The 27,056-nt window shown below is 36.2% G+C and overlaps 1 protein-coding gene across 1 annotated transcript in view; it reads left to right on the plus strand.

Annotated features, from left to right (window-relative positions):
- Positions 1–1,891: 1,891 nt before the first annotated feature.
- The window catches only part of LOC145689226 (uncharacterized), a 28,074-nt gene continuing 2,909 nt past the window's right edge, over positions 1,892–27,056 (plus strand). Inside the window, exons 1-3 of the mRNA XM_081763364.1 lie at positions 1,892–1,954; positions 13,182–13,237; positions 19,896–20,064. Coding sequence (XP_081619490.1) covers positions 1,892–1,954; positions 13,182–13,237; positions 19,896–20,064 — 288 coding nt within the window. The remainder of the gene's footprint in view (positions 1,955–13,181; positions 13,238–19,895; positions 20,065–27,056) is intronic.

Genomic DNA, 27,056 nt, shown 5'->3' on the forward strand with positions numbered 1-27,056 from the left:
ACATATAATGTTATTGAGCATGTCTTAGGGTACAATGTTTGCTTACTATACTGTTGTATAAATGTCATTTTGATTACTTTAATCATTTTGAAGTTCTTTCTGTGTCAGTGTATCTTTTGCATTGTTATCTATACATGATTCTAGATTCTTTCCTCTGTATCTCCCGTGTTTCTGGGTGTTGGCACGTAAAACTTTGGATTTCTCACTTTTCTTCACTCCTCTGTCGATTGGGCAACGCTACTATCAATACAAGATGTTCTCTTGTCAGTATCACAATTACGAAAGTTTATGTGTTTTTATCCCTGACGAAATAGGTCCAAACTGTATATTCTTCTTGCTCTATGAAAATATTGAGCTCTCTTATGATTTAAGAAATACAGTGAAATATTAGATTGTTTCTTCTTTCCTTTTCTCTTTGTATTTTCTTCTATACTTTTGTGTGCTGTTGAATCCCCTTCCCCACAAAATTCACGGGTGCCCGAGCACCTGAGCTCTCCCAGAGACTGTGTCTCTGGCTCCTAAAGTATATGAATATGGTGATATTTTAAATTTCAGTACGCTATATGAAGAATTGAAGATAGACTCCAATGTAGAAAACAGTTTTAGAAACAAATTACGGGTGTAAACTATACACTTTCCCAATCTATTTATTAAGGAACAAGTATCATAAAATAGTTTTGTAAGATTCTTTTTGTACTGACATTCCTTTAAATTATGGTATGTAAGGTATTACAATACTGCTGATGCTGCTGTGTTATGCTGTAGTTAACATCATATTAATTATACTATTCACGTTACATGTTATATGTTAAACGAAACCTCTCCACAGCAGAAAAACAGCATGGAGCCATATGATTCTTTTGTTGTTGTTGTTGTTGTTGGATGGTTTTATAACAACAATTATACTAAACTGTTAATAAAAACTAATTTATCACGCCATTTTACTCTAAGTGTTTAAAAATATTTAACGATAGTTTAATTTTTTTTTAAATTAACAACTGATGGTTTATAATGGTTCTTAACAACAGACTTTGGTAAAATTATCACAAGACAAATATAATGCTAAGGCAATTTTAACGATTGATATGAAATGTGCCCGAGATAAATTTTTAATATGACAAAACAGTTTGTTAATGAACTTGGCTTCAATTTACTGTTAATTGATTTGTCAAGGTATTTTTTGTTTTTGTTTTTGTACTTCATAAAACGGTTTTATAACACGCAAAATATTGACAACAGACTTATTATCAGTACCACTCATATGAAGTTCATGGTCATTCAGTTAGTTGTATGCATTAAGAGATAGGATACACGAGGTTATTGTACACAACCAGATATGGCTTTTTACCTTCCACCTGTCGATACAAAGAAGCAGAGAAGTTCAAACGGAAATGCGGTCAATAAGATTAAACGAGTTGGAAAATCCGAAAAGGAAGACATAAATATAAATTTATTTACTTAAAACTGATAAGTTACAGGTGATTGGTTGATTTCTTTTTGGTGGAAATGTCCAAAAGGCTCAATAAGATGTCTTTCTAAAATTTTATACATATAGTATGATCTACTAGAAAGGTAACATAGTCATTATTGCATAACTCCAAAACATTTTTTTTAAAACAATCACCACTTAAGTTACCCGGGTGACGTGATTCTTTTGTTATGTTCATTATGTACTTCGTTTTACGGACTAAATGCCTTTGGAAACATTGATGTTGGTGAGTACTTCCTGTTCAAGAAGTTATGTACAGTATATAATAGTGTAGTAACGTGACATTTGTTTTAGTATTCGTTTTGAACTTAGCAGAGATGTATTAACACTTATTATTTGTGCAATCCAGATCTTGTAAATCAAATCATCTTTTGTAATTATCGAATTCACCAAGAATTGAGAATGAAGGAAGTCTTACTAGAAGCTAGTTTACTGCTAATTTGTAGTATCTTCTTCAATACGATAGTAAGTTACAATTTTAAAGGTCATTTGTGTACTTTAAACTTAATTATTTATTTATTTGGTCTAGGAATTAATTCGTGCGGGTGGACAAAAGAGATGGCGCAACGAACGGAGCGTCCCACAGTTCCGTGTATCCACACATGTGTTGCAAACCCCTGTCATCGCGTATCGTTCGTAGTATAGGGCAGTGGATTAAAGCTTCAACAACACCAGTTTGTAGTTAAGTGAACATGGCGCAATTTGTGCCTGATAAAGTGTTTTTGCGGGTTGTCCTGCTGCATTACTTTAACATGCAGAAAAGTGCGACTGAAAGTCATCGTATTTTGGTGGAAGTGTATGGTGACCATGCTCTAGCTGAGCGAACGTGTCAGAAGTGGTTTGCACGGTTTAGAAGTGGTGATTTCGGCTTGGCAGACCAAGAGCGAGCTGGACAGCCAAAAAAATTTCAAGACGAAGAATTGACAGCATTGCTCGAGCAGGATTCGTGTCAAACGCAGGAACAACTTGCAGCAGCATTAGGAGTTGATCAAACAACAGTCTTCAAACGCTTGAAAGCCATGGGAATGATTCAAAAGATGTCACATTGGGTTCCACATGAATTGAAAGACAGAGACGTTGAAAGACGAAAAACCATTTGCGAATTGCTGCTTCAACGACAGAGCAGAAAGGGGTTTCTGCATCGAATTATTATGGGTGATGAGAAGTGGATCCATTACGAGAACCCTAAACGAAAAAAGGCCTGGGTGAAACCAGGTGAACCAGGTCCATCACAACCAAAACGAGATATTCACTGTGCAAAGGTTATGCTGTGCATATGGTGGGATATGAAAGGTGTGGTGTACTATGAGCTGCTGCAACCGGGTGAAACTATGAATGGAGAACGTTATCGACGACAACTAATGCGTTTGAAGCAAGCTCTGGCCAGAACACGACCAGAATGGGAGAACAGACATGATAAACTTATTGTTCAACTTGATAACGCTCGCCCACATGTCGCAAAACCGGTCAAAAACTATTTAGAAAATGTCGGATGGAAAGTTTTACCCCACCCGCCGTATTCACCAGACGTTGCTCCTTCGGACTACTACTTGTTCGATTGCATGAACAACGATTTGATTGGACAGCGGTTTACTTCTTCAGAAGATATCGAAACATGGGTCTCTGACTGGATCGCTTCCAAGGATGAGGACTTCTTTCGCCACGGAATCCGTACATTGCCTGACAGATGGGCGAAAGTGGTGGCTAGCGATGGACAATATTTTTCTTAAGGTATTTATGTATTTTGTGTTTGTACTACAGCTTCAATGTGTGCGTACCAACCGCGCGAATTAATTCCTAGACCAAATATTTAGTTATTATTTTAACCAACTTGCAGTCTACAACATGCGAGCCAACTACCCTAATTTACACTAACATTTAATTACTAACAATTTGCAATAATACAAGGTTAGTCACAAGTCTTGCAATATTTCCAGAACTCAAACAGGTGGCGTGCGTGTGTATACGTCGTGGTTTACTGTAGACACAAGATCAAACTGGCCTAAAAGGTAGTGTGGCAAGCAGACAGTTTAATACGGAGGCCGCCATTTCGTCAATAAGTTTTAATAACAGTGACGATAAGTGCTCAACAACATCTGATCCATGAACTGTTACTCTGTGAGTTCAAGCTTGGGCATAACGCTAGAGCAGCAACCCAAAATCTATTATGCGAAAGGGGAAGGTGCAGGGAACCACAGCACAGAAAGTTGGTTTCAGAAATTTCGTGCAGATTGTAAAAATGTCGAAGATTAACCAACCTCCGGTCGGTCCAGGGCAATGGCTCCGATCCCGGGAGCCCGTGGGCCCGGGCCCCCCTAAAGCTTATGTGGGCTCCTACATGAATATACAATATTTGGCATAATTTGAATGCAATTTGTCTTAAAATCTTCATATTTCCCTTCTGCATCTGAATGCCCCACCTCAAATTTACAGAGAAATCAGCGCCCTTGGCACACGGTAACAGATTCTGAACTTTTACGACATACCATTGAGGAAAATCCATCGAGCAGTATAAGACGATTGTCAGACCAACTTAATATGTCTCAGCACACTATATTGCATTACCTTCACGAACCCGGGAAAGCATCAGGGGCTGTTGTAGCATTGTGGTAGCCTACATGAGTTGATCCCAGCTCAGACTCAGAGAGAGGATGTGTGTCGACAACTGCTGCAAAATCCTTGTAATGTGCGTCCCGTGAAACGGATTGTCCCATGCGACGAAAAGTAGGTGTTTTTCGGAAGTCTGAATGTGTTAAAACAGTGGTTCAACAAGCACCAACTTCCAGAACCGGTCGTCCAACAGAGCCGTTTTGAGCATAAAGTCATGGATCTACGAAGGGGTAATTCACTTAAGAGTTCATTCCCAATACCAATTGCAGGAAACCGATTCTCGCTATCTACAATATTATCGCTTTCGTTCTATAGTGAACAACATTCAAACAGGAAATGATTTATTTCTGATTCTTTCGTTTTGTATATCACTTCCATCAAGAATTTGATTCCAAACTTTTGACCTATATCGTAGCCAAAATGGATGGTAACTCACGAAGTAGCTGTTAGATTTTTATCTCCCAAACTTATGAACACATTTTTTGTCTCTCCGATGATCGGACAGATACACCGGCAGACAGTATAAATATCTAAAGGAGTTTTGGTAAACTTAAATACTTAAAAAAACTGACTCGGTATCATCGAACTTCTTTACAGAATGGACTTGGTAGCTTAAAGTTTAAAGAAACTATTGTCATAGTTAAGTCCCGATTCAGCTATAGGAACTACTCGCTTCCTATTACCCATTTAGTTTAAGAAAGCAACAAGTCATTCCTTATTCTTTATTCACGAAGAAAACTAACTTTAAAGTTGACAAACCTGTTAAAACCGATACAATTTGAGCATTTCTTATGTAAATATCTAAGAACCCTCAATGTTTTGCAATATCTGGTTATTAGTCACTACATAACACTGATTTAAGTACTGGTTCAAAGTATTCAAAAATCATGTTAGCTCAGTTACTTCTGTTAAAAAAATCTGAAACAATCTTATTGTAACTAACTTACTAACTCCATGGCCTATGGAAACCAGAGTTTCAATAGCGCGTTCACAAAAGCTCTCCTTTGATTTCTGTCCTTAGCTAATTGGATCCAGTTTCTACTTTATATTCCTGTTTCTGCTAAAATTACAAATCACTGAGGAAAGTAACGTATATTTAAAAATTTATTATTATTATTATTATTATTATTATTATTATTATTATTATTATTATTATTATTATTATTATTATTATTATTATTATTATACGCTACATGTGTAACATTTTGTCTTTGTCATGGGAAAGAGGAGGAATGAAGTATGCAAAATTTGCTAAAGGGTGCCGCGGGTAAACAAGGGGTTGGGAACCACTTGCTATTTGAACCGAACTTCTCCTCTCATTTTAATTAAATACCTTTAACAATGGATTTACCATTGTGGAGAGATAAGACAGAATACGGTCAGAGCAAGATTTCCACCATAGCATCCAGTGTTTTGTTTGCATTTTATACAAAGCATTGGTTTCCCTCTGATTATATCGTTTCCATGGCATTTGCTCGGTTGCAACCAGCTGGGTGAAACTGCCGTGCGGTTTCCCAGAGGATCTTGTCCGTTGCTCTGTGATTTTACGTCTCGTTATGGCCTTGTTTCCCTAATTTCTGTATAATTGATATTTACTTCCCCCTCCCCCCAACTACACTCTCGTTTTCCATCTCTCTTGCTCCACTAACCCAACGTACCGCTTGCTGCAACAAGACTCAATCGGTACCCTGAGAATAGCGTTTACCTTCCTTAATGGTAACGTGTGTACACATAAAAGGCCTCGAAAACACGTAGCGAATAAATAGCTCATTATTTTACAAGTGGGGAAAAGTCACGCTGAAACACGAGAGATGTGTAGATTATAATGCTCAAGGTAGAAAGAAGCTTATTACAGTCAAGCTCTTTATTATTTTTTATTTAAGCACGGTAATTTGGAAGATGAGATAATTAGAGGGTTTTTATTGCCTTAAATTATACGTAGCTGACCCCTCATTTTGGTAATATCACTTTAACAAATAGCCCGCATATTTTTAATGAATCTAACTTAAAAAGAAACATAGTTAATATCTAGTACGATTAATTAGTGATACCCCCTCCACACCAATGTTGCGAAAGTTTCTGACCATTTTTTTAATAAATAAAGCACTTTTAAAGGAAATTGAATACTTTAATCTAGGAAGCTTCTTCTTGTACCCTGATAAATGATTTGTAGTTCATTGCTTGTAGCGCTTTTAAATAGTGTGACGTGAATAGAGACTAGGATGAAATTTTTTATTGTTTATTAAAACAATTGATTTAAAAAATACCTAAAAAATTAATTTACAAAAATAATCCTTTTATTTTAAACAAACAAAGTAAAATAAAAAAAGCAACAACTATTTTTAACCATAAAAAAGTAAACCTGTGACGAGATAAACAAAAACTTCCTAATTAACGTCACAAAAAAATAAATTTTGTGGTTAAAAAAACCAAAAATAAAAAACAAAATAATAGAAGGGAAAAACAAATTATATATAAAAACACTAATAAAAATTTACTAGTGGTCAGTTGGTTAATCAATTTATTAATAATTTTTAAACAAAATATATTAATCGCGTTATCCATACTTAATACTTGCGTAGACTTTATTCGTCTTTCCATTCAATTATTGGATGTTATACTTGGAAACCCCTCCTCCAAATTTACTCTACTACTAACACCACCCATGCCTTAGTAGTTGATGCCTCAACCATTGGCGTTGAAACGTGCCTGTTACAAAAGCGTTCATCCAACACAAAATGGCATCCGGTGCAATATGCATCATCGCGTCACCCCCCACGAAAAACACCTCCGCCCGTCTATAAATTAAAACTGTATGCAATCTATTTTGACTTACGCAAATTTTATAAGTATCTAATAGGTCAGGAGTTCATTATTTACACCAACTCGACGGCAGTCACGGCTTTAAAAAGTTCGGATCATCTGAGTGGCAAACTTCAGCGTTGGCGAAATTTCTTTAGTACATTCTCGTTTACAATCCAACATATAAAGGGCCAAAATAACACATTAAGCAACTTGCTTAGTCAAAACCCACTTCCGGTTTCTGAAGACACCATTAAAAAGGCAAAAGAAACTCCCCACAAATTTCAATTGTTGGCACTTGATAAGCGTGTTGATGTTGGCGAACTACAGCGCCAAGATTCATTTTTTGGCAAAGTGATAAAAACACTACAAGCAAATAACACATCGCACAAACAGTATAATCAATGGAAAAAGGAATTCACGATTTCCAAGGGAATTCTTTATCAAAAAATTAAAGCTATCCCACAGGATAGACTTATACTATGTATCCCTAACAAACTAAGGGATTCTATTTTTGCTAAGTTGCACACGCACTCTTTAACCCACCCAGGCTTTACTAAGCTGTATCAATTGTTGAAGGCAAAATATTACTTCCCACAAATAAAGAAATGGTTGCATAGTAAACTGCAAAAATGCCATAAGTGTTCCTTATTCAAACGCTCTTACAACCCTTCTGTGGAAACTATTCAACAATTGCCCCAAAGTACTATTTTACAATGTTTTTCCATTGATCTTGCTGGCCGTTTAATACCGTCTGATCCGGATAAGTATCAATACTTCTACCTGGCGACTGACCACGCCAGTGGTTACGTCATCACCGCACCTATTAAATCCCCAACATCAAAAGCGTTTATTAACTTTTTCATGGATCACATTGTGATTCCCTTCTCGTGCCGATCTACCTTATATTTAAATCGTCAAACCAGCCACACCTCCATAAAAACCAAAAAATTCTTAAAGAGTATAGGAGTAAAAATAAAGTACGCCCTTCCTGCCCATCATCAGACACTAGGTCACGCCAAAAGTCGAATTGACGATATTCAAAATGCGCTCCGCTTTCTCACAAAAAATCAGCATTCACGCTGGCCTGAGTTTCTTCACATTGCAACGGCATCTGTGAATAAGACTCCAATTACAGAGCTTGGAGTGAGTCCATTCTCTATTTTGTATAGTATTCAACCTGTATTCGCCATAGATCGTGAATTTTGACAACTTATTATTTTTGGGGTATATCTATAGCAGTGCACAGGGCGCTGATACCTAAAAAATAACACATGCCCCGGTCTATAAATGTTTTCCGAATTATTGAAATATGGGTAATAAGTACGAAGATAAAAAGAATATTTTCAAACCGTATGTATAGTGTGAAATCGGTGTAAAATTTGGAAGCATGAGAAATGAAATTCAGAAAGTATTTGCGTATGCCCTAGTTACCTTAAATTCATGGTTCGTACGTCACTGTTTTAGTAATTATGAAATGAAATGGAATATTTCAGTTTTACGTTCCACGATTATGTCTTTGAGACTAAGGGACACAATGTTTAAAGCAAGTGAATGATGAAGAAAGGTTTGGTGGAATCAGAAAGTGGGAGGAAACGGGAGTACCCTGAGAAAACCCATGGACACGATGTTGTCTACCACAAATTTTCTTGGCCGGAGATCGAACCAGGGACCCCACACACAAAAAGAAATCGCTCTACCACTGAGCAACCGTGCCCCCTGTTTCAATAATTTATCAGGCTTTTAAGATAGCCTATCACAAACATACCCCAAGAATACAAAACTCGTGAAATACAAATAAATTCGGGGAAAGCACGGAAAATTTCCCGGGATATTTTAACTACTAAGACTTAGAAGAAAAAGAGTGAAAAAATAGGAGAAGAGAGAGGGAGAGAGGAAAACAAAGTGGTTTTCATTTTAGAAACGATAACAAGTAATTTTATAATTAAAGTGAGTAACGGAACAAACACTAATTGGCAATAATAATTAGCCGAGTTTAAGCTTTCTTAACGTTATTGTAAAGGATTTGTAATCAAAATTTCGGCTTAACGAGTATAGCATTACAACTTTCTAAACTCAGAAGAAAATCATCAAAAAATTGTGCAAAGTCATGAAAGTACAGTAATTTGGGTGAAATATACGAGTATAAATAACATCCAGGTGTAAGAGTGCACCTAGAAAAATCGCAAAAAAATAAAGATATTAAGTAACTTCGGACCCAAGTAGAAATGCAAAAAACTTGACTTTTTTTAAAGGATAGAAGCAAACCATAAACACTTTTTTGTGGATGGGATATTTTATTTTGTCATTTGCTTCCTGCAGTGGATTCTACAACTAAAACTAGGGCTGAGAAGTAAAGTAGTATAAGTCATAAAATATTAATTTCACAGGAGAAGCGAAAAAGTGTGTGAAAGACAATATTTTGTTGAATTGTGTCGATTCTTTATTGACGGAAAACTTGTTCACTTCCTGCGTAACAGTTGTCCACATCTCAATTTATGTAGTGTTCCTCATACTAATGTAAGTAAGAAAATAATGATAACTCAAGTTCGGCTAAAAAGTGACTTGTCATAGTTTACCTCTCAGCCCCAGAAAAAGAACTTTTAGACCGATGATTGCTTGTGAGTCCATTAATTCGGGGCTAGCTGGCACTTTGTATTTGTAGTCAGCAAAAGTACACATTATGCAACCCTATATCTTGTCCTATGTGTGTCAGGATTGCTTGAATTTATTTATTGGCAGTTTGGCTACGGGCATATAATTTGAAGTACTCATCAACTACCTCTATAAAATTTGTTGCGTGAGTACCGCAGGATTCTGAAACATATATTTTTGGATAGCGCACACATTAGTTCCTAAGTGCAGTCTTGACCTGACTACGATAGGTCCCATAGTATTGGTGTTATGGACCTTTAAAATTCAAATTTTCATGTTTTTGACAGCCTATAACTCCGAAAGGACGTGTTTGTGTACTTAAGTTGGTCTATACTTTTTTTTTTTTAAATCTTGGTGTCCGGAACCACGTCTCAAACGTTGTCGGTGTTGTTTTAAAACACTCTGTAAGAATAATGATAGTACACATATCTACAGATACAGACGTAAAAGTTTGTACGTAATCCAATACGTATAAAATATGAGTTTTTGCGCATTGTAATAGATACTCGTAATAAAAAATACACTCACAATCACACAAACGCATACATAGATTACTGCAAAAACATACAGAATTCAGATAAATTTTAGAGAACTTAAACTGGGAGGCAATATAAAATACCATAAACCAAGAAATAGATACAAAACAATTTTAGGTTTAATATAAAATTTCGCTTACATCTCATTCTCCACTTGGGTAGTTTTTTATTGTGAACTTGAGATATTTCCTTAGAACCTAATATCAGTTCAGATTACGAAATTAAAACCATAACTGCCAGTATGGGCATGATATTACTTTATTTAATACTCAGATAATGTTACATTTTATTGAAAGTTACATTTTGGTAGCTACAGTTCATTATATTTTCTTTGAGGGGAGAAGAGGGGGTAAGGGAGTCTTCAATTCACTTTAGATTTATAGTTTATTCTTACATGAGCTACGTAGAAACGAAAACATTGGAAACACATTGAACAATTACCACAGTATAATGTGATTGTAAAAGCTTCTGAAAATTGAAAAATTGATTACAAAATAAATACGTAACTGTATCAAGCACATACAAAGCATACCTGCATGTAGAAGACTGAGCCGTCAGAAACTTTCAAGGAAATACCGGACAAGGGAGATTAGCACAATACTGTAAATAAAGTGTTGTTTCTGACTAAACAAACACTTGAATTTCCGAATAAAAGAAATTACTAAACCCGTCCCTCCTTCCTCAGTGCAAGGATTCTTTTATCAAAAACAATAAGAACAGAAACTTCTAAGTACAGGCTTTCTCAACCTATTTCATGTTACTCTCTTCCTTTTATCACATCCACTTTTAAGGTGTCCTTCATAACTAATTTCCGGTTTGTGATAAGCTCTTTGATTTATTATTGCTTACAGTTAAATGTGCGTATAGCTTTCATTTTCAATTGTACATCAATATGCAGTTTTTGTTGTGGCTAAACTTTTCTTGTAATTCAGTATGTAATTTTTGACCTGTTTAATTCCAATAGCTTTTTTTTTTAGTTTAAAAATTTTATTTAGTATTATTTGTCGTATATTTGACAATAAATATGAACATAAAAATATGCTAAGAAATTAAAATTAATTTTTAAAAATATGTTGTTTCCCGCTAATATATTCTGCGTCACCCCAATTGGCGTGTGGCATCAACCAATAAGATCGCAGTGCCCTGTTACTAGACCTTCAGGGAGGAATCTAATAGTCCATAATTGATTTTGTTCGTATTTGCGAACAATTATGAATGATTAGATTCCTTCATTGTAGGTTTGGTAACAGATCACTGCGAGCTTATTGGCTGATGCCATACACTAATTCGGATGACATGGAATATAGATCTCAATTACATTTATCTTTCTCATCTCTCTTTGCAACCCCCGGAGGTTTCACCTCTTGTGTCTGGGGTCCTTGGTTCGATTCCAGCTAGCATCAAGTGAACTTTGTGATGGACAAACACTGTGTGTTTGGGCTTTCTCGCGGTCTCCCGTTTCCTCCCATTTTGTTAATTCTGCCATTTCCTTCATTTGGCATCACTGCCTTTAGCCCGGCCGGCATAATCGTGGGACGTGAAACTTAAAGATTTCATTTTTCTTTGCAACCCCCATATATTCCTCTCGCAACCCCCCTAGATGTCCCGAGTCCCAGGTTGAGAAACCTCTATACGATAAAAGAATGACCATATAAAAATAAATAAAAACCAACTTTTGTAGCCTTCTTTCAGAGAAGCAATGGTCCAGAAATGAAAATTGAATTCAGGTTCTTAATTCCGCCCCATAACCAAAACATACCTTTTTTGAAAGTAAAATAAGCTATATAAATTTACTGACAGAACAAACTAACTTAAATGTCCCGTTCTTCGCATGGGATACGCATTTTAAGGAAAATGTAATGACAAAAATCTGTAATGGCGCTCCCTTCCAACCTCACCTCTCTGCTGTTTTCATCCCTTCATGTTTACGGGGGTGGAACTTGCGCTTAAACGGCAGTCGGGAGTGTCCGGCGATCCTTGAAATTATTGATTCGACACCACTATCGGTCTTTTACTTGTTACCCCCTTTATTTTTACTTGTTACTCTTTTTCCACTCCCAGCGCTAAACTATTCTGAACCCCTCATGTCGATGAAAGATGAATTAGGAGTTAAACGACATTAGGGGTGGTACTATTTATTTTGGCGATCGCAAAAACTATAAATTGGACACTAATATAGGATGTTTTCGATTATTTAAACATGTTACTCCTTCGCAACACACTCTTTACTGTGTTGGGATCGGAGTTGAGCGCTCTACAACTACGCTAGCGTTAGCGATCTTCTACTAGTATTTACACTGAGAAAAAAAGGACTAGGATTTCCGTGTGGATACATCGTATTTACGCGGGTGCGCTCTGTATAAAAGTACAGCGGGTGGGAACACCATGCCAAGTCTGGAGTTCAGCGTCGAACTATACTCGCTGTGATTGCATAATTTTATTCACATGATTGATTTCGTGTTAAAAACTATAACTCTCGTAAGGTAGGGAGTCACAGATTTAGAAAGAAGCAAGAGGGGACAGCCGTAGGAAGGTGGTAACAACATTATATACGTAAGTAACCACCATCGGAATGGGTATGGCGTTAATTCTAGATTTGAAATGGTGCTCCCACAACACAAAATTTTCGCTGGACGGTAGTGTAGATCGTACTACGGATGAAACAACATTACTTAATGTGGTGACGCGCGTAACCTGGTAAAAACAGCATTTACATGCCGACTGGATTATGCATTTTTCTCCGTGTAATGTATATTACTAAATCCCTATTATTCTAATCACAATATTAATGAACAATTAACAATTTAAAAATACTGCAGCACTAATTGTTACATCATAATCATTAACAACTACTAACAATCATTATTCGATACTATAATTACTATAGTAACAAATTATCTATTTCTGAATTTGTGGAAACATTTAAAACCATAACGGATAAAGAGCAATTGTCTTCGTCCTTCTCAGATAGCTTCTGAACTATAGAAACAGAATACTTCTGGAATTTGTATTGTTAACATATGACTAATACATGCTTTTTTGTTTAAATTTCTAAATTAAATTAATATTTTTGTTTCTTTGTGTTACAGGCACTGACACAAACTTTGGAACGAGTAATTGAGACATCTATCAGAGACAGGAAAATGTAAGTAATTAAGTTAATGAACTACACTGCTTCACAAAACTTAAGCAACTCGAAGAAAGTGGCAGAAAATAAAACGACACGATCACTGCACTAAGTATAATGAACAAACAGACGGTCCAGATGCACAATGCAACACAAGTGAAGACGAACAATACAGTTAGGATGTACAGGTTGACCAAAAAGTTCAGCACTACGATACCTCAACAGGTGAAACTGGGTTGTGCGAGGGCATAGGCAGTCAATATGGCGTGTAACCACCACGAACAGCTATACAGGCACGACATCTGGCCTCCATGCTGCAAATCAGAGTGTTGATCAAGTCTTGCGGCAGATGGCGCCACTCCTCGAGGAAAGCTGTTTGCAGGTCAGAGAGAGTGTGTGCTGGTGAACTGCGCTGCGCTATTCGCCGCCCAAGAGCATCCCACAAATGCTCGATGAGATTCAAGTCCGGCGAATATGCAGGTCATGCAATACGCGTAATGCCTTCGCTCTCCAGATACTCGGACACACGATGTGCACGGTGTGGGTGGGCATTGTCATCCATGAACAGGAAGTCTGGGCCAAATGCTCCGCGGAAATTGCACACATGTGTATTGAGAATTTCACCCAGGTACCATTGTGCTGTCAAAGTGCCATGTTACACAATATGGAGGTCCGTTTTCCCGTCCAGCATAATTCCACCACACACCATAATGGAACCACCGCCATAGGAGGGCCGTTTAGCAATGAAGTTTGGATGATAGCGTGCTCCTGGCTCTCTCCACACTAAAGTTCGATCAGAATCTGACGACAGGCTGAATCTCGACTCACTGGAGAACATGACACGCGCCCACTGGTGTTCCCCCCATACAACATGTTCCTGACACCATGTGTAACGCGCACGTTTGTGTTCCAGTTTCATGGCACACACAGCGCAGGCCTTTTTGCATACAGTTCTGCTCTATTGAGTCGCCGACGAACAGTTTCATGACTCACGCGTTGTCCTGTAGCCTGAAACAACTCATTGGCCAGGTGAGAGCATGAAGCTTGACGCTTACGTTTGACAGAAATTGTGAGAAATCGGTCCTCGACGGCCGACGTCTTCTTCGGACGGCCTCCTCCATGACGTCTACTGACTTCACCTCCATTTTGAAAGCGATTGCACAGCCTCGACATAACACTCTTGTTCACGTTGAATTCCTGCGCCACTTCCACTTGCGATCGGCCGAATTCCACCGCCCAATTATTTGCCCGCGGTCAAAGTCACTCAAATGTCGTCTACCAGCCATTGCAAGGTGTGTACCCCACACAAGAACCACTAACTCAATGCTTGGAGCCTCGGACACTATTGGGCTGTGTGTACGGCTCATGGCATAAGTTGTTCACCGCGCTTGCAACGATGCTGCTTATGCGATAGAGTGGGTGCTCGACTTGCCTGTGTGTCTCTGTGTAAGTGCATGCCACTAACCAGTGTTGAATGGGCCCCACACGTCACTTATACCACGTTCTCTCGGGTTGCTTAAGTTTTGTGGAGCAGTGTATATCGATAAAGTTTAAGAGATTAGTCCTCACATCAAAATAAAAAAAAAATCATATGGATCTGTGGGGAGAAGTCCATAGTTTCACAACTAGGGTCATCCACACGTTATTTCGAATATGAGGAGCTATGGAACGGCAGTCCATATCAACGTAAAGGAAATCACACATAGGCTATGCCATACAAAATTGCGTATTTCGGCAATTTGCAATGTGTCTGTAAGGAATTTCTCACAGGGTATAATTCCCACACCTGCTTCCAACAAAATTCTCAGATATGCTCGGACATAAACGTGGGTGCAAAGTAGATAAAAAAAATGTAAGCCTTGACAGCAGTAAACAAAGAATGCACCGGCGGGAAAACAGATGTTAGAGGAACCGCCAGCTTGCGTTCGGAAGAACGCGTGCTGCGATGTATTTGCCCACACTTTGGACGGTCCCAGCTCCAAAATTGTTCACTTTTCGCCACATGCCCACATGAACTGTTTTTTTTTTTCTTTCTTATTTTGATATGAGAAATCACCTTTTACAGTTTGTCGGTACAGTTATCTTAATTTAGGAGTAGACTGGATTTATATATTAAAAACGTGAGGTTGAATGTAATACTTCAATTTCTTCTTGTCTGAACAACCAAATAGTTTGGTGAGCAGAACTAATTCACACCTTTTTCTCTCTTCTGTCAGCTTCTCCTATTATTTGTACTAAATGAAATGTCCGTTCTTGGAACGGGAAAATATGTTTATGGTTAATATTCGAACCCTTTTCCGCTACTGAGGATACACATTTCAATGAAACTGTAGTAATAAGTTTCCATAAGCACTTTATTTTCCATAAGTACTAAATTTTTAATCATCTTACCGCAATATAATACACTCTTTGATGGAAGTGACATGATGAAAAGCTAGCTCAAGTTAGGTACTAACTATGTTTCAAAATTAATTTCCAACAAATGTACCGTTTTCATATAATTCAATCATAAATAACAGATAACGTAACTTTCAACAATTAACTTAACAGCCCCTAAAACTACGAATTCAACACAAATTTTGGGAATTTTTGTCATTTTATTTATCACCTCTTCTCACTCCATGCCAGTGAAGGATGAACTTGGGGTTAAAGGTTTGGCATGGGAGAATGTTTATGATTAATATTCGAACCCTTTTCCGCCACTGAGGATACACATTTCAATGAAACTGTAATAATAAATTTCCATAAGCACTTTATTTTCCATAAGTGCTAAATTTTTAATCTTCTTACTGCAATAGGATACACTCTTTAATGGAAGTGACATGATAAAAATCTAGCTCAAGTTAGGTACTAACTATGTTCCAAAATTAATTTCCAACAAATGTACCGTTTTCATATAATTCAATCATAAATAACAGATAACGTAACTTTTAACAATCAACTTAACGACCCCGAAAACTACGAATTCAACATCAATTTTGGGATTTTTTGTCAATTTATTTATCACCTCTTCTCACTCCATGCCAGTGAAGGATGAACTTGGGGTTAAAGGCATCGGAAGTGTTACTATTCATGTCAACGATCCCGAAAACTATGGATTGGACACTAGAATTTGTCGTTTTTGATTATTTATATTTAGTACTCCACTTCTTCTCCGACCCTAGAGATATCTTACCTCCATAGTATTTTTTTCGACATTATAAATATAATATCTTGTTTCTCACCCTCTATTGTTTAAACTAAACATTATATCATGTCTCCTCGTTCATTAAATTTAGATTTCTTATTCCTCATTCTGCACTACGTTATAACACAATTCTATCATCTGCTTTTGTACATTAAATATTGTCTTCTTATTCTTCCACCTTTTTGTTTTCTACCATACATTCTATCATATCTCTGTATTAATTAAATTAAGCCTTCTTATTCCTCACTATGTATTGCGTTATGCCATACATTTTATCACCTCCCTATGTACATTAAATATAGTATTCTTATTCCTCACCCTCTATTACCTTCTACCAAGCATTCTATCATATCAATTTGTCCATTAAATTTATCCTTCCTATTCATTATTCTCTATTGCCTTGTACCATACATTCTATCAAGTCCTTTTGTAGATTAAATATAGTCTTCTTATTCCTTATCTTCTTTTGCCTTGTGTTATATAGTCTATCATATCCATTTTATTCATTAATACTTGTTATTCCTCACCGTCTTGATATAGTAAAAAATCGTTATTAAAAGCAAGTGAACAAACGCAGAAATCGTTCTCGGAAATGCCACTAAAGGGACAAGGGGACAATTTCCATTATTTTTTCTCAATATATTAAAATGACAACGTTGTGTGTCTCTTCATTACAGGAAACTCTAAATTGTTTGGAATGAACTACTGAAGGCTGGACCACTTGCCTTGAACTGTGATTTTATCATGTGATTTACTTTAGAATGCGTATCCAAATGTGGAGAGAGTTTAACATGTTCACCAAAAATTGAGTGTCTTGCAGGTCTCTCAGGGAGATGAAAGTCGTTATATAAACTTATTAGGAATAAGTGGTCCAGCGTTTTCGAAGAATCCGATTCTAAAATGGATTAGGATATAATTTATAAAATAATTTATCTAATTTCACACTTGTACTTACAAAATGACCGGAGTGAGGAAAGCTCTTAACCATTTAGAACGATTTTTAAAAATAATTCGCAGTTGGATAGATCTGGAATTTTATCTATTCACTTTGATTGAAATGCGTACCTTAAGTAGGAATGGCGTTTAAATTGCAATTAGAATAATGACTGCGTCGTGTAAAATGCTGTTTTAAATATCGTGAGCACTTAGGTCGAACTCAGCTCTTTTTATTTGATTTTGGTTGAAATACATATTATAAGAGAGGAGGAAGGTGTCCTAATATACCGTTGAAATATTTTCCTGTGCCAGACATATTACAACAAGAACATCCAATATGGCCAAAATGCATTTTCTTCATTTCTGGTTTCTGTGTGTCCTAAGTAGTAATTTACTCATTTTAGGTAATTCTGTACTATCGGTATTATGCACACTTTCTTCAGGTGTGTAATATGTTGTGAGGAAAATCATATTACCTTAGAAAAAAAAAGTAAGTTACTACTAGCGCCCCGAAAGTTAAGCGAAGACTTAGATAACTATGAACGCTTCGTGGAGGTGGCTGGGAAGCCATTAGTATTCTGAAGGAGACTCAGGTAACATATACCTGAATAGAAGTCAAAATAGGTGCATTAATAATACTACTTGTTTAAGTGGCCTCCGATAAGAAAGTTATAATTTTTAGTGATACTTTCTGGATGTTATAAAGAATTTTCTACGTGTTTAAAATGGTTGGCAAGCTATACATTATATAGTGTTGAATTATATTGAAAAAGTTTATAGCAATCTAAGAAGTTAAGTGTGGATTTGTCTATTTAACACGACTGTATCCTACTTTCTGGAAGATTTCAAAGTCGCATGTGGTGCCTGCTAATCTATATTTTGTGTTCCAGTTATGGTATGCTAATATGAACTTCTGGTAAGGTGTACATATTCATTATATTTTGTTCAATTTAATTCTGGAAAAAGAAAATGAACATTCAGAAGTTAAATTGGGAATGGTAGAATGCGAATGTAGTCTAATAGGTCTTAAATGAATAGAACATTTCGAGAACTTGTTTTACTTTCAGTGCTATTGTGAAAGACTGTGTAATGTTTGAACTTTCTGAACTAAAGTGATCATTAAAATACTATATCTTAATTAATAAAAATGGAATTTTATATTATATGATTGGTAGAATTCTACGATTATCGTATTTGCTCGTCTCTTTAGTGTACAACACTCCTAAGTATAAAACTTTTAAATTATTTTATGTGGGTTTTTGACCCGGCACCTTCGGCGTGTTTTATTATAAATCTAGCGCATCGTCGCAGGTGATACGTTAGTTTTACGTGATCCATGTAGACGGACGTTGGGAATAGGCTTAGTAGCTGCGTGAGACCAACATGTCATCACGAAAATTTTAACCGATTGTGTCAAATTTTCGCGGGAAAATGCGAACGCAGTAAGTTAGTAACAAGTTTGATATAATTGCAATTTCTGCACGCTTTCTTATATTTTTACTCCACGTGATTATTGCCTTGTCTCAGTTTTGAGTGACTTGAATGTAAAGTACATTAGACATTTGGGTAATGTGCAAAGCACGATCTATTTTAGCCACTTTGGCTAGAACCTTGTCAGACCACGTTGCACTCACAATTCCACAGGCCAAAGCTTTTTTTTCGTACTACCAGATCGACTATTATACTCTGTAATAGATTTTAATGTAAAACGTGAGATCAGTGAGTCACCACAGGCCATAAGCTAACAAGAGGTTGTGTGAGACCAACTTGCCACCACGTGGCCGTAAAGAAATATTTTATGTGAGACCAGTTGGTCTCACGCTGTACTTGACCTATTAAACCTATTCTTCCCATACGAAGAACTGGCATTTTAGCTAGTAATAAATATATTTATTTATTTTCCAAATATTTAATTATTGTTGAGAAATAGAATTAAAATTATTGTATATCCAAAATGCAATCAATTTGGGAGGATATATATTTTGAGAAAGGATACCATGGCATGAAGACATTTAATTTGGTTTGTTTATTACGCCGAAATCATGTATCGATATGTTGTGTAGTGTATTTGTTTAGAAATAAATGCGCAGGGCTTGAAAAATCCACTCTCCTGCTCGCCAGTTGCGAGTATTTTTTTTTTTTTTTTTTTTTTTTTTTTTTTTTTTTTTACATTTGGCGAGTAAAGTCCGATCAATCAAAGACATGTTTTATTCCATTTGGCTAGTAGATATTTTGGCTGGCAAGTACTTGCAAGCAAAATTTTTCAAGCCCTGTATATACAGATTTTACAGTGAAAAGTCAAGAACACTAAGCACAATTTAATTGAAATTGGTCTCAGGAGGAAATAAATAATCTAATGTCAATTGCATTGGATTGGACTCCTTTAGTTCCTTTCACCTAAATATATTACAATACGATATAATTTACTTTAATGTCAGTGAAACCTTCTCTAAATACACCACCGATATTCACCATAGCCCTCTACTGAAGTGTAGGGAGACATTTCTCTGTAATGAATTTGAAAATATGTATGTTTTTTTGCTGTTTTTATAGCGATGACCGTAAGTGTGAAGCAGCAGGAATATTACCCCATCCTGCAGATTGTAGAACGTTCCGTATTTGTGTTAAAAATGGATCCTCCATCGCTCTAGCTGGTGTGTGGTCTTGCAGTCCAAGTACTGTGTTCTCAGCAAGTGCCAGAACATGCGTTCCAGAAACGAAGGTAATTATTATCCATATGAGCGACACGTATGTTTTTTAAATAATATTCTTTATTCAGACTGGTGGTTATATATATATATATATATTGTGTAATATTCCTCAATTAAACTCATATCGGTGGAAAGAATGCTAAAGCAATAAGAAGCAAATATACTGACTGACGTACCTTACATGGCAAGTAATAATTCTGTGCCTTAATGATCACGATTGTTTATCGAAGCAGAAATAAATTCTTCATGTACTACAGAATTGAATAAACACTCCACATGTTAACGTCAACTACACGCGTAGATCTCATCTTCCGTAAGGAAGCCGCAAGTGAGAGCACATTCCCGCTATCTAGAAGTCAATATTAGAACTACTTCCGAAGTAACAATAAGGTCGTTCAGAGTCCTGTTCCACAGCATACTGTAGATTGATAAGAAGTGAGTGATTATTTATCATATTTTGTAATTGCTATCGTTGTTGCCATTTTGTATTTGTATTTAACTTCATGGCTTGAAATTAAGTATATTGACAACATTAACTTATTGCATTAATGTTATAAAGGTTAATCAATAACATAGCGTCAGTAATGTAGGGAAACGTTAAACTTCGATTATATTCGAGTATTTCGATATAAGATGATCAAATTCACTTAGTACTTTTTCTTACAATCTAGAGAACTTTAAAAATACTACATTAAGAAGAAGAGATAATAATCCTAAAAGTGGCAGACAAATAAAGCAGAGCTTCCCAATTTTTTTTTTTTAACTGATGATACTTTTTATGGACATCCCAACACGCTTATTAAATCTTTTATTATAATATAAATGATAAGATAATTCTATAATCGAATAAGAGTACTAGTAAAATAAAATTTTCTATATAGCATTATCTAAGTATAAGCAAGCGGAACTGGGTATTGATGATGCAATTGACTCTTAGTCTGTGTCCAAATTTATTTTATATTCCTGAAGTATTCATGCTGGAAATAAAATGTGTTTTATAAAGGCAACACTTACAGGTTATCGGATAACGTAAAATCAGGTGAAAGCGACGATCAAGAAAGCAATGAAACGTCTCGTGTCCATTCAGTAACTATAGAGAATTCTGTGTCACATGCGGTCGCGATATCCCACAATGCTTCTGCGACACTGCAGGTTGGTTCGTTCAACGATATGACATTGTTCAAGCATCAGATACATTCGAGGGTCAAGGAAGCAATGGAACGTCGTGTCCAATCATTAAATGTAGGGAATTATGTGTCAAATGCAGTCGTGATATCCCACAATTCTTCTGAGATATTGCTGGTTTGTTCGTTGAACGATGTGACATTGTTCAAGCATCCAGATACATTTGAGGGTCAAGGAAGCAATGAATCGTCGTGTCCAATCAGTAAATGTAGGAAATTCTGTGTCACATGCGGTCGCGATATCCCACAATGCTTCTGCGATATTGCTGGTTGGTTCGTTCGAAGACACGATATTGTTCAAGTATCCAGGTACACTCGAGTCACTTTACCACTCAGTCAGTATTAATCTGTGGCTGTCTTGTATGCTTTCGGTTCCCGTTCCTGTTGCGAGGTTGCACTGGTAATTACTTTATTACTGGCCATCCGTTTTGAACACATTCTACAGATTTTGATTCAGTTCGTTGCACCCTTCTTGGTTTTGTATTTTCAGTAACCAGCAATGTATAAGAAATGGGTGTAAATGAAGTAGTTTTTTCGTTTTAAAAATGAGTATGTGCAAAGTTTTGTGTATTGGAAGTGTGTATTAAAGATAATGAAAATATTTGGTGAAATATTTACAGTTTGTCATGGAGTTTTAGCTTGACTAAATGTTCATAGAGGGCATTAAAAGTTGTAATTAAGAGAAAATTTGCATTGATATAAACATTGAATATCTCTAGATATAGATTTAGTACCAAAGAGGAAAGAAATTTAAATTGCTTAAGAGGTAATATCCGTAGAACACTTATTATTATGTACCATGTATATGTTGTTAACGTGTTTGACAAGATGAATTAGTGTGTTGATTGAGTTGATATAGTGTAATTAGTATCCGTAGAGAATTGATTTGGTTTGTACAGCAGCTCTTATAATTGGACTCTTGCCACAATAATATATTAATATAAGCAACACACTTATTCAACTAGTATTGTGGTATAGAGATTATCGTTTATCATTCACACAGATTGAATACTTCTTTCTACATGTAATAGATTGAAAGGATTTTGCCTAAGTCAAGTCAACTTTTTAAAGGAGTTTCGTTTACGATTTTTTTTTTTTTTTTTTTTTTTTTTTTTACATATTTACCCTGTCTATCCGGTGTATGTGTCCACCTTGGAGATTGAAAATCTCAAAAACTACTTTAATGGATCACCATAAATTTTGACCAGGATATAGAGGCTTAAAAGATAGGAATGAATCTCGATGATGGAAGTGACGTTCAAATCAAAATAGCAGAAATCAACCCTTTCCGATTAGGGATGCGCACGAGACAAGATTTGTGGCTGTCTCGTCTCGAAAATGTGATGCAAAAGTGATGTCTAGACTCGAAAAATGTATATTTCACTATTGGAAGAGCTATATATTTCACTATTTATCAGGAAAATCCTGTCTCGACTCGTCTCGTGCGCATCCCTATTCCTGATTTCAACGTTGATCAGTATAGAGCAAACGCGGTAATAGATAGCGAGAATCGATTCCCTGTAATCGATTATGTGTTCAAAGAATACATTTCCTCTCTATCCTTAACTCTTTACTAAGAACGGAAGTGATAGAAGTCCACTACAACTTCTGATTTCAATCCTGATCTATATTGAGCACAAACAATGAGAAATAGCGAGAAGCGGTTTTTGGCCATCGATTTTTAGCGTCCTAAAAATAGATATCATCCTTTATGTTAAACCTCTATTCAAACCGGAAGTGGCAGAAAATTTGATCGTTTGAGAGTGAAACGGTAATAGATAGCGAAAAACTGTTTTCTGCATTCAGTTAAGCGTCCGAAGAATATATTTAATTTCCACTCTAATTTCTCAACTTAAACCGAAAATAGTAGAAATATACTACCATTTCCGGTTTCAATATTTACAGAATATAATACCATACAAGCCAAACTTTTCACGTGGATTACACATAAGACTACTACTTGCTTTAAATTTTAATGAATAACTTAATAAGAAAAATAATAATAATAAAAAACAATCAGGCCTTATTACTGAATGGGAACTGACCAGGCTAACGCAACTTAAACATTAGCCGAAGATGAGACATTTATATATCAATAGACCACATCAAGCTGACACAAAATTGCATGCTTGAAGGTAAATTCTCATGTGTAGTTTATGAGAACATTGAGAAAAGTAAACTTCTATGGCATTAAAAACGATCTAATTCCTTGGCTATAATAGTTTGATAATTGAAAAGTTCAGGGGAAAACAATCATAACCCTTATTTTAAAACCCGCGTGAGTTGGTTTCAAAAAACAATAATAACACTTATATGTGTGAGCTGAATGGCGGAAACTATTCAAGATAGAAAAAAAATAGCACACTGAATATGCTATTGTTTCAAACTTAAACTCTTTCGACAATTCAGCTCACATGAGTATTATCATTGATTTTCTGTAACTAACTCAGTTTTTTTCAAAATGAGGGTTATCATTGTTTTCCCCCAAAGTATTCAATTTTTTAAACTGCTGGAACAGCTTTTTTTTTTACTAGGATCACGCTGCTGTATCTCATAAGATTGAAATGTTAGTACATCCGATAGTCCTCATGATAACTCTTGAACAAAAGCAGTTTTTCAGTTCTATATTTTTGCGATAAACGCCTAAAAGCGATTCTCTCGGCCATGTTCATTACTGAAATCAATCCGTTACCAACGTCATGGGTAACGGTAACTTCAATGTTGGCTGCGAATATCGGGTGTATTCCTAAGTGTATACCGTTTCCGTGCAACGCTAATATGGAGTCCTTAAAACATGAAAGAGTTACAGGTCGCATAAATGTCCTGGTAAAAATACATATTTAGTTATTTTTAATTTTTATTATGAACACAGACCCAATCATTCATTAAAATACAGGGTATTTCAAAACAACACCGACAACGTTTTGGAAGGTGATTCCTCACACCAAGATGAGACAAAAAGTATAGACCAACCTGGGTGCACAACTGCTTCCTTTCGGAGTTATAGGCTGCCCAAAATATGAAAAAAAAATGAACTTTAAAAATTCCTTAGCTCAAAAATTATGTGATCTACCGTAGTCGGATCTAGATTGCTTAGGAACTAGTATGTACTTTATCCAAATATCCATGTTTCAGAATCCTGCGCTACTTCCGCGACAATTTTCTTAGAGATAGTTGGTAAATACTTCAAATTATATGCCAGTAGCCAAATTCCTATAAAAAATGTTGCTTTAATATCTTAAGATGATGAAACATGAACTTTTGGATAGGGCACATATAAGTTCCTTAGTGAAATTATGACCCGACTACGCTAAATCCCATAGTTTTGAAGCTATGGACTTTTAAAGTTCATTTTTTCATGTTTTCGGCAGCCCATAGTTCCGAAAGGAAGCAGTTGTGCACCCAGGTTGATCTATACTTTTTGTCTTATCTTGGTGTGAGGAATTACCCTGTTTTGAAACACCCTGTATATTTCGCTTGATCTTCTGTACTATCTTTGTGGCTCTGCATAGCGTAGCCGCTAAACGCTCCCGTCTTTGGTGCGAGCAGTCCCGGGTTCGATTCTCGGTGGGAACAGTCAGTCAAAAAAAGTGCAAAACGTTTTCAGGCCAGCCTTTCTGAGTGAGATTTTCCTGGGTTTTCTTCATTCACACCAGACAAATGCCGGGATGATACCTATCATATAAGCCCTAAGACGCTTCCTTCCTTCCCTTTTCTCGTATAGTGTGATCACTGAGGGACGTCATCCCTCATATGTGACGGGCTAACATGGCCGTAGATACCAAAGCCCAGAAATCTAATTCCTAATTCTAACCTTTACAATTTTTAGCAGAGTTTATTACGTAGCAGATTGTATGTTTTGGTATTTCCCCTAATAATGACACATATACTCTTAACGTAATCCTAGTAGTTATGCAAATATACTACTTGTAATGAATGTGATTGAGAAAAGTGATTGTGTAAAAGGAAGTGAGAGCTTCTCTAGGCATAAAATCAAATGATGTATAATCACTTCCATCAGCTGAGTGAACAAGATAAAACACTTATGCATAAAAATAGTACTTCCAGCTATTATTCTTTTGAACATGCAGAGGTCAATGTCAATGGCTCATTGTCACTGGTGCTGTAAGAGACTGAACTAATTAACACACTTTTAAGAAATCATGTGTTACTATTTCATACTGTTTTCTCTTCTCAAGAATTTAGTTATCCTTCTGTCTGATGAAACTTAACTCTGAAAAACGCGTGTTACTCTTTTGTCTTGTTTTCTCTCCTCGTGGATTTGATTATTCTTCTGTCTGATCAAACTTAACTCTGAAGCACACGTGTTACTATATATTCCTGTTTTCTCCTCTCGTGGATTTTGTTACTCTTCTGTCTGATGGAACTTAACTCTGAGAAACAATTGTTGTTATTTCGTTCTATTTTCTCTTCTCGTGGGTTTGATTATTCTTCTGTTTGATGAAACTTAACTCTGAAAAACATATGTGACTGTTTCGTTCTGTTTTCTCTTCTCGTGGATTTGGTTATTCTTCCGTCTGCTGGAACTTAACTCTGAAAAATACATGTTACTATCTCGTCCTGTTTTCTCTCCTCGTGGATTTCATTATTATTCTGTCTGATGGAACTTAACTCAGAGAAACAATTGTTATTATTTCGTTCTGTTTTCTCTTCTCATGGATTTGGATATCTCTCTGTCTGATGAAACTTACAAGATCTGATGGTGTTGATCGAAGAACCTAATTTGATTCTGACCTTAAGTTTTCTTAAATTTATATGGCAGGTGATTTTCAGTGGCATTGAAGCGTTCTCCTGAAACTGCTTAATAGAAAGAACTTATGACAACGCATGACAGGGATCAAGTGACGGATATTTTGTGAGATCGAAAAGATATGTAACAATACTAGAAAGAAGTGTATGTTTGAGGGTTTAGATAAATACGTCGAGACTTGTGTGATTCAGGCAAGGTTGACAAGTATTAATTAGTAGAAGAAGTGGCCAGCTTCGCACGGGAAGAATGCACGTTTTTAACTAAACTTCGGGTCATCGAGACTGTCACCATTAATTTAGAGATACCGAAAACTATGGACAGTCCTTTATTCGATTTTTTTATTTTCCACATCTTCTTAGCCGCATTCCCATAGGGGCTGAACTTGGACTTAAGTAGTATTGGGTTTTACTATTCAGCCCAGCAAACCTCAAAGCTATGGATTCAATACTGAAATTGGTCATTTTCGATTATTTTTAGGGATGCTAGGGATGTCTAAGCCCCACACTTAAATCCAGATTGTGAGTCATATGTGCAATTAAAAATAACTTCACATACCAAATTTCAAGTTCCTAATACACGTATAAAAAGCTCGTGAGATATTCTATTCTTGACAAAAATTTAGACCACCTCTTTTCCTTTGACTTCTCCTCCTCCTCCCTTAGAACACGCATCAAACAACTTGAATAGCCTACAGTCTCTTCCAGACCTCAGTCTGTTAGATACAGTTTCTTTGAAATATGCTAAGCCAACGTTGTGGATTTGTATACCTGACAAGCATACAAACAAACACTTATTTTTGTGTGTAAGATTTAATGGTTGAAAAAGTATAAAATTGTCTTAAGACGAGATTTTAATGGCATTGTCTGATACAAATTAGTAATACTGTACAAGATTTTGTTGCATTTTAAAGTCCAGTATGTACCATTATTCGCTCTTACAACATTATTTATGAATATGTAAATATTTAGTAAAAGTCATCCCCATTTCGGAAGAGGCCATGAAGAACCAAGGTTTATGTGTGTGGCAGTAAGGACTCAACTACTTTCAT

The sequence above is a fragment of the Thermobia domestica genome, chromosome 7 (assembly GCF_964235325.1).
Source record: "Thermobia domestica chromosome 7, izTheDome1.hap1.1, whole genome shotgun sequence".
Lineage (NCBI taxonomy): Eukaryota > Metazoa > Arthropoda > Insecta > Zygentoma > Lepismatidae > Thermobia > Thermobia domestica.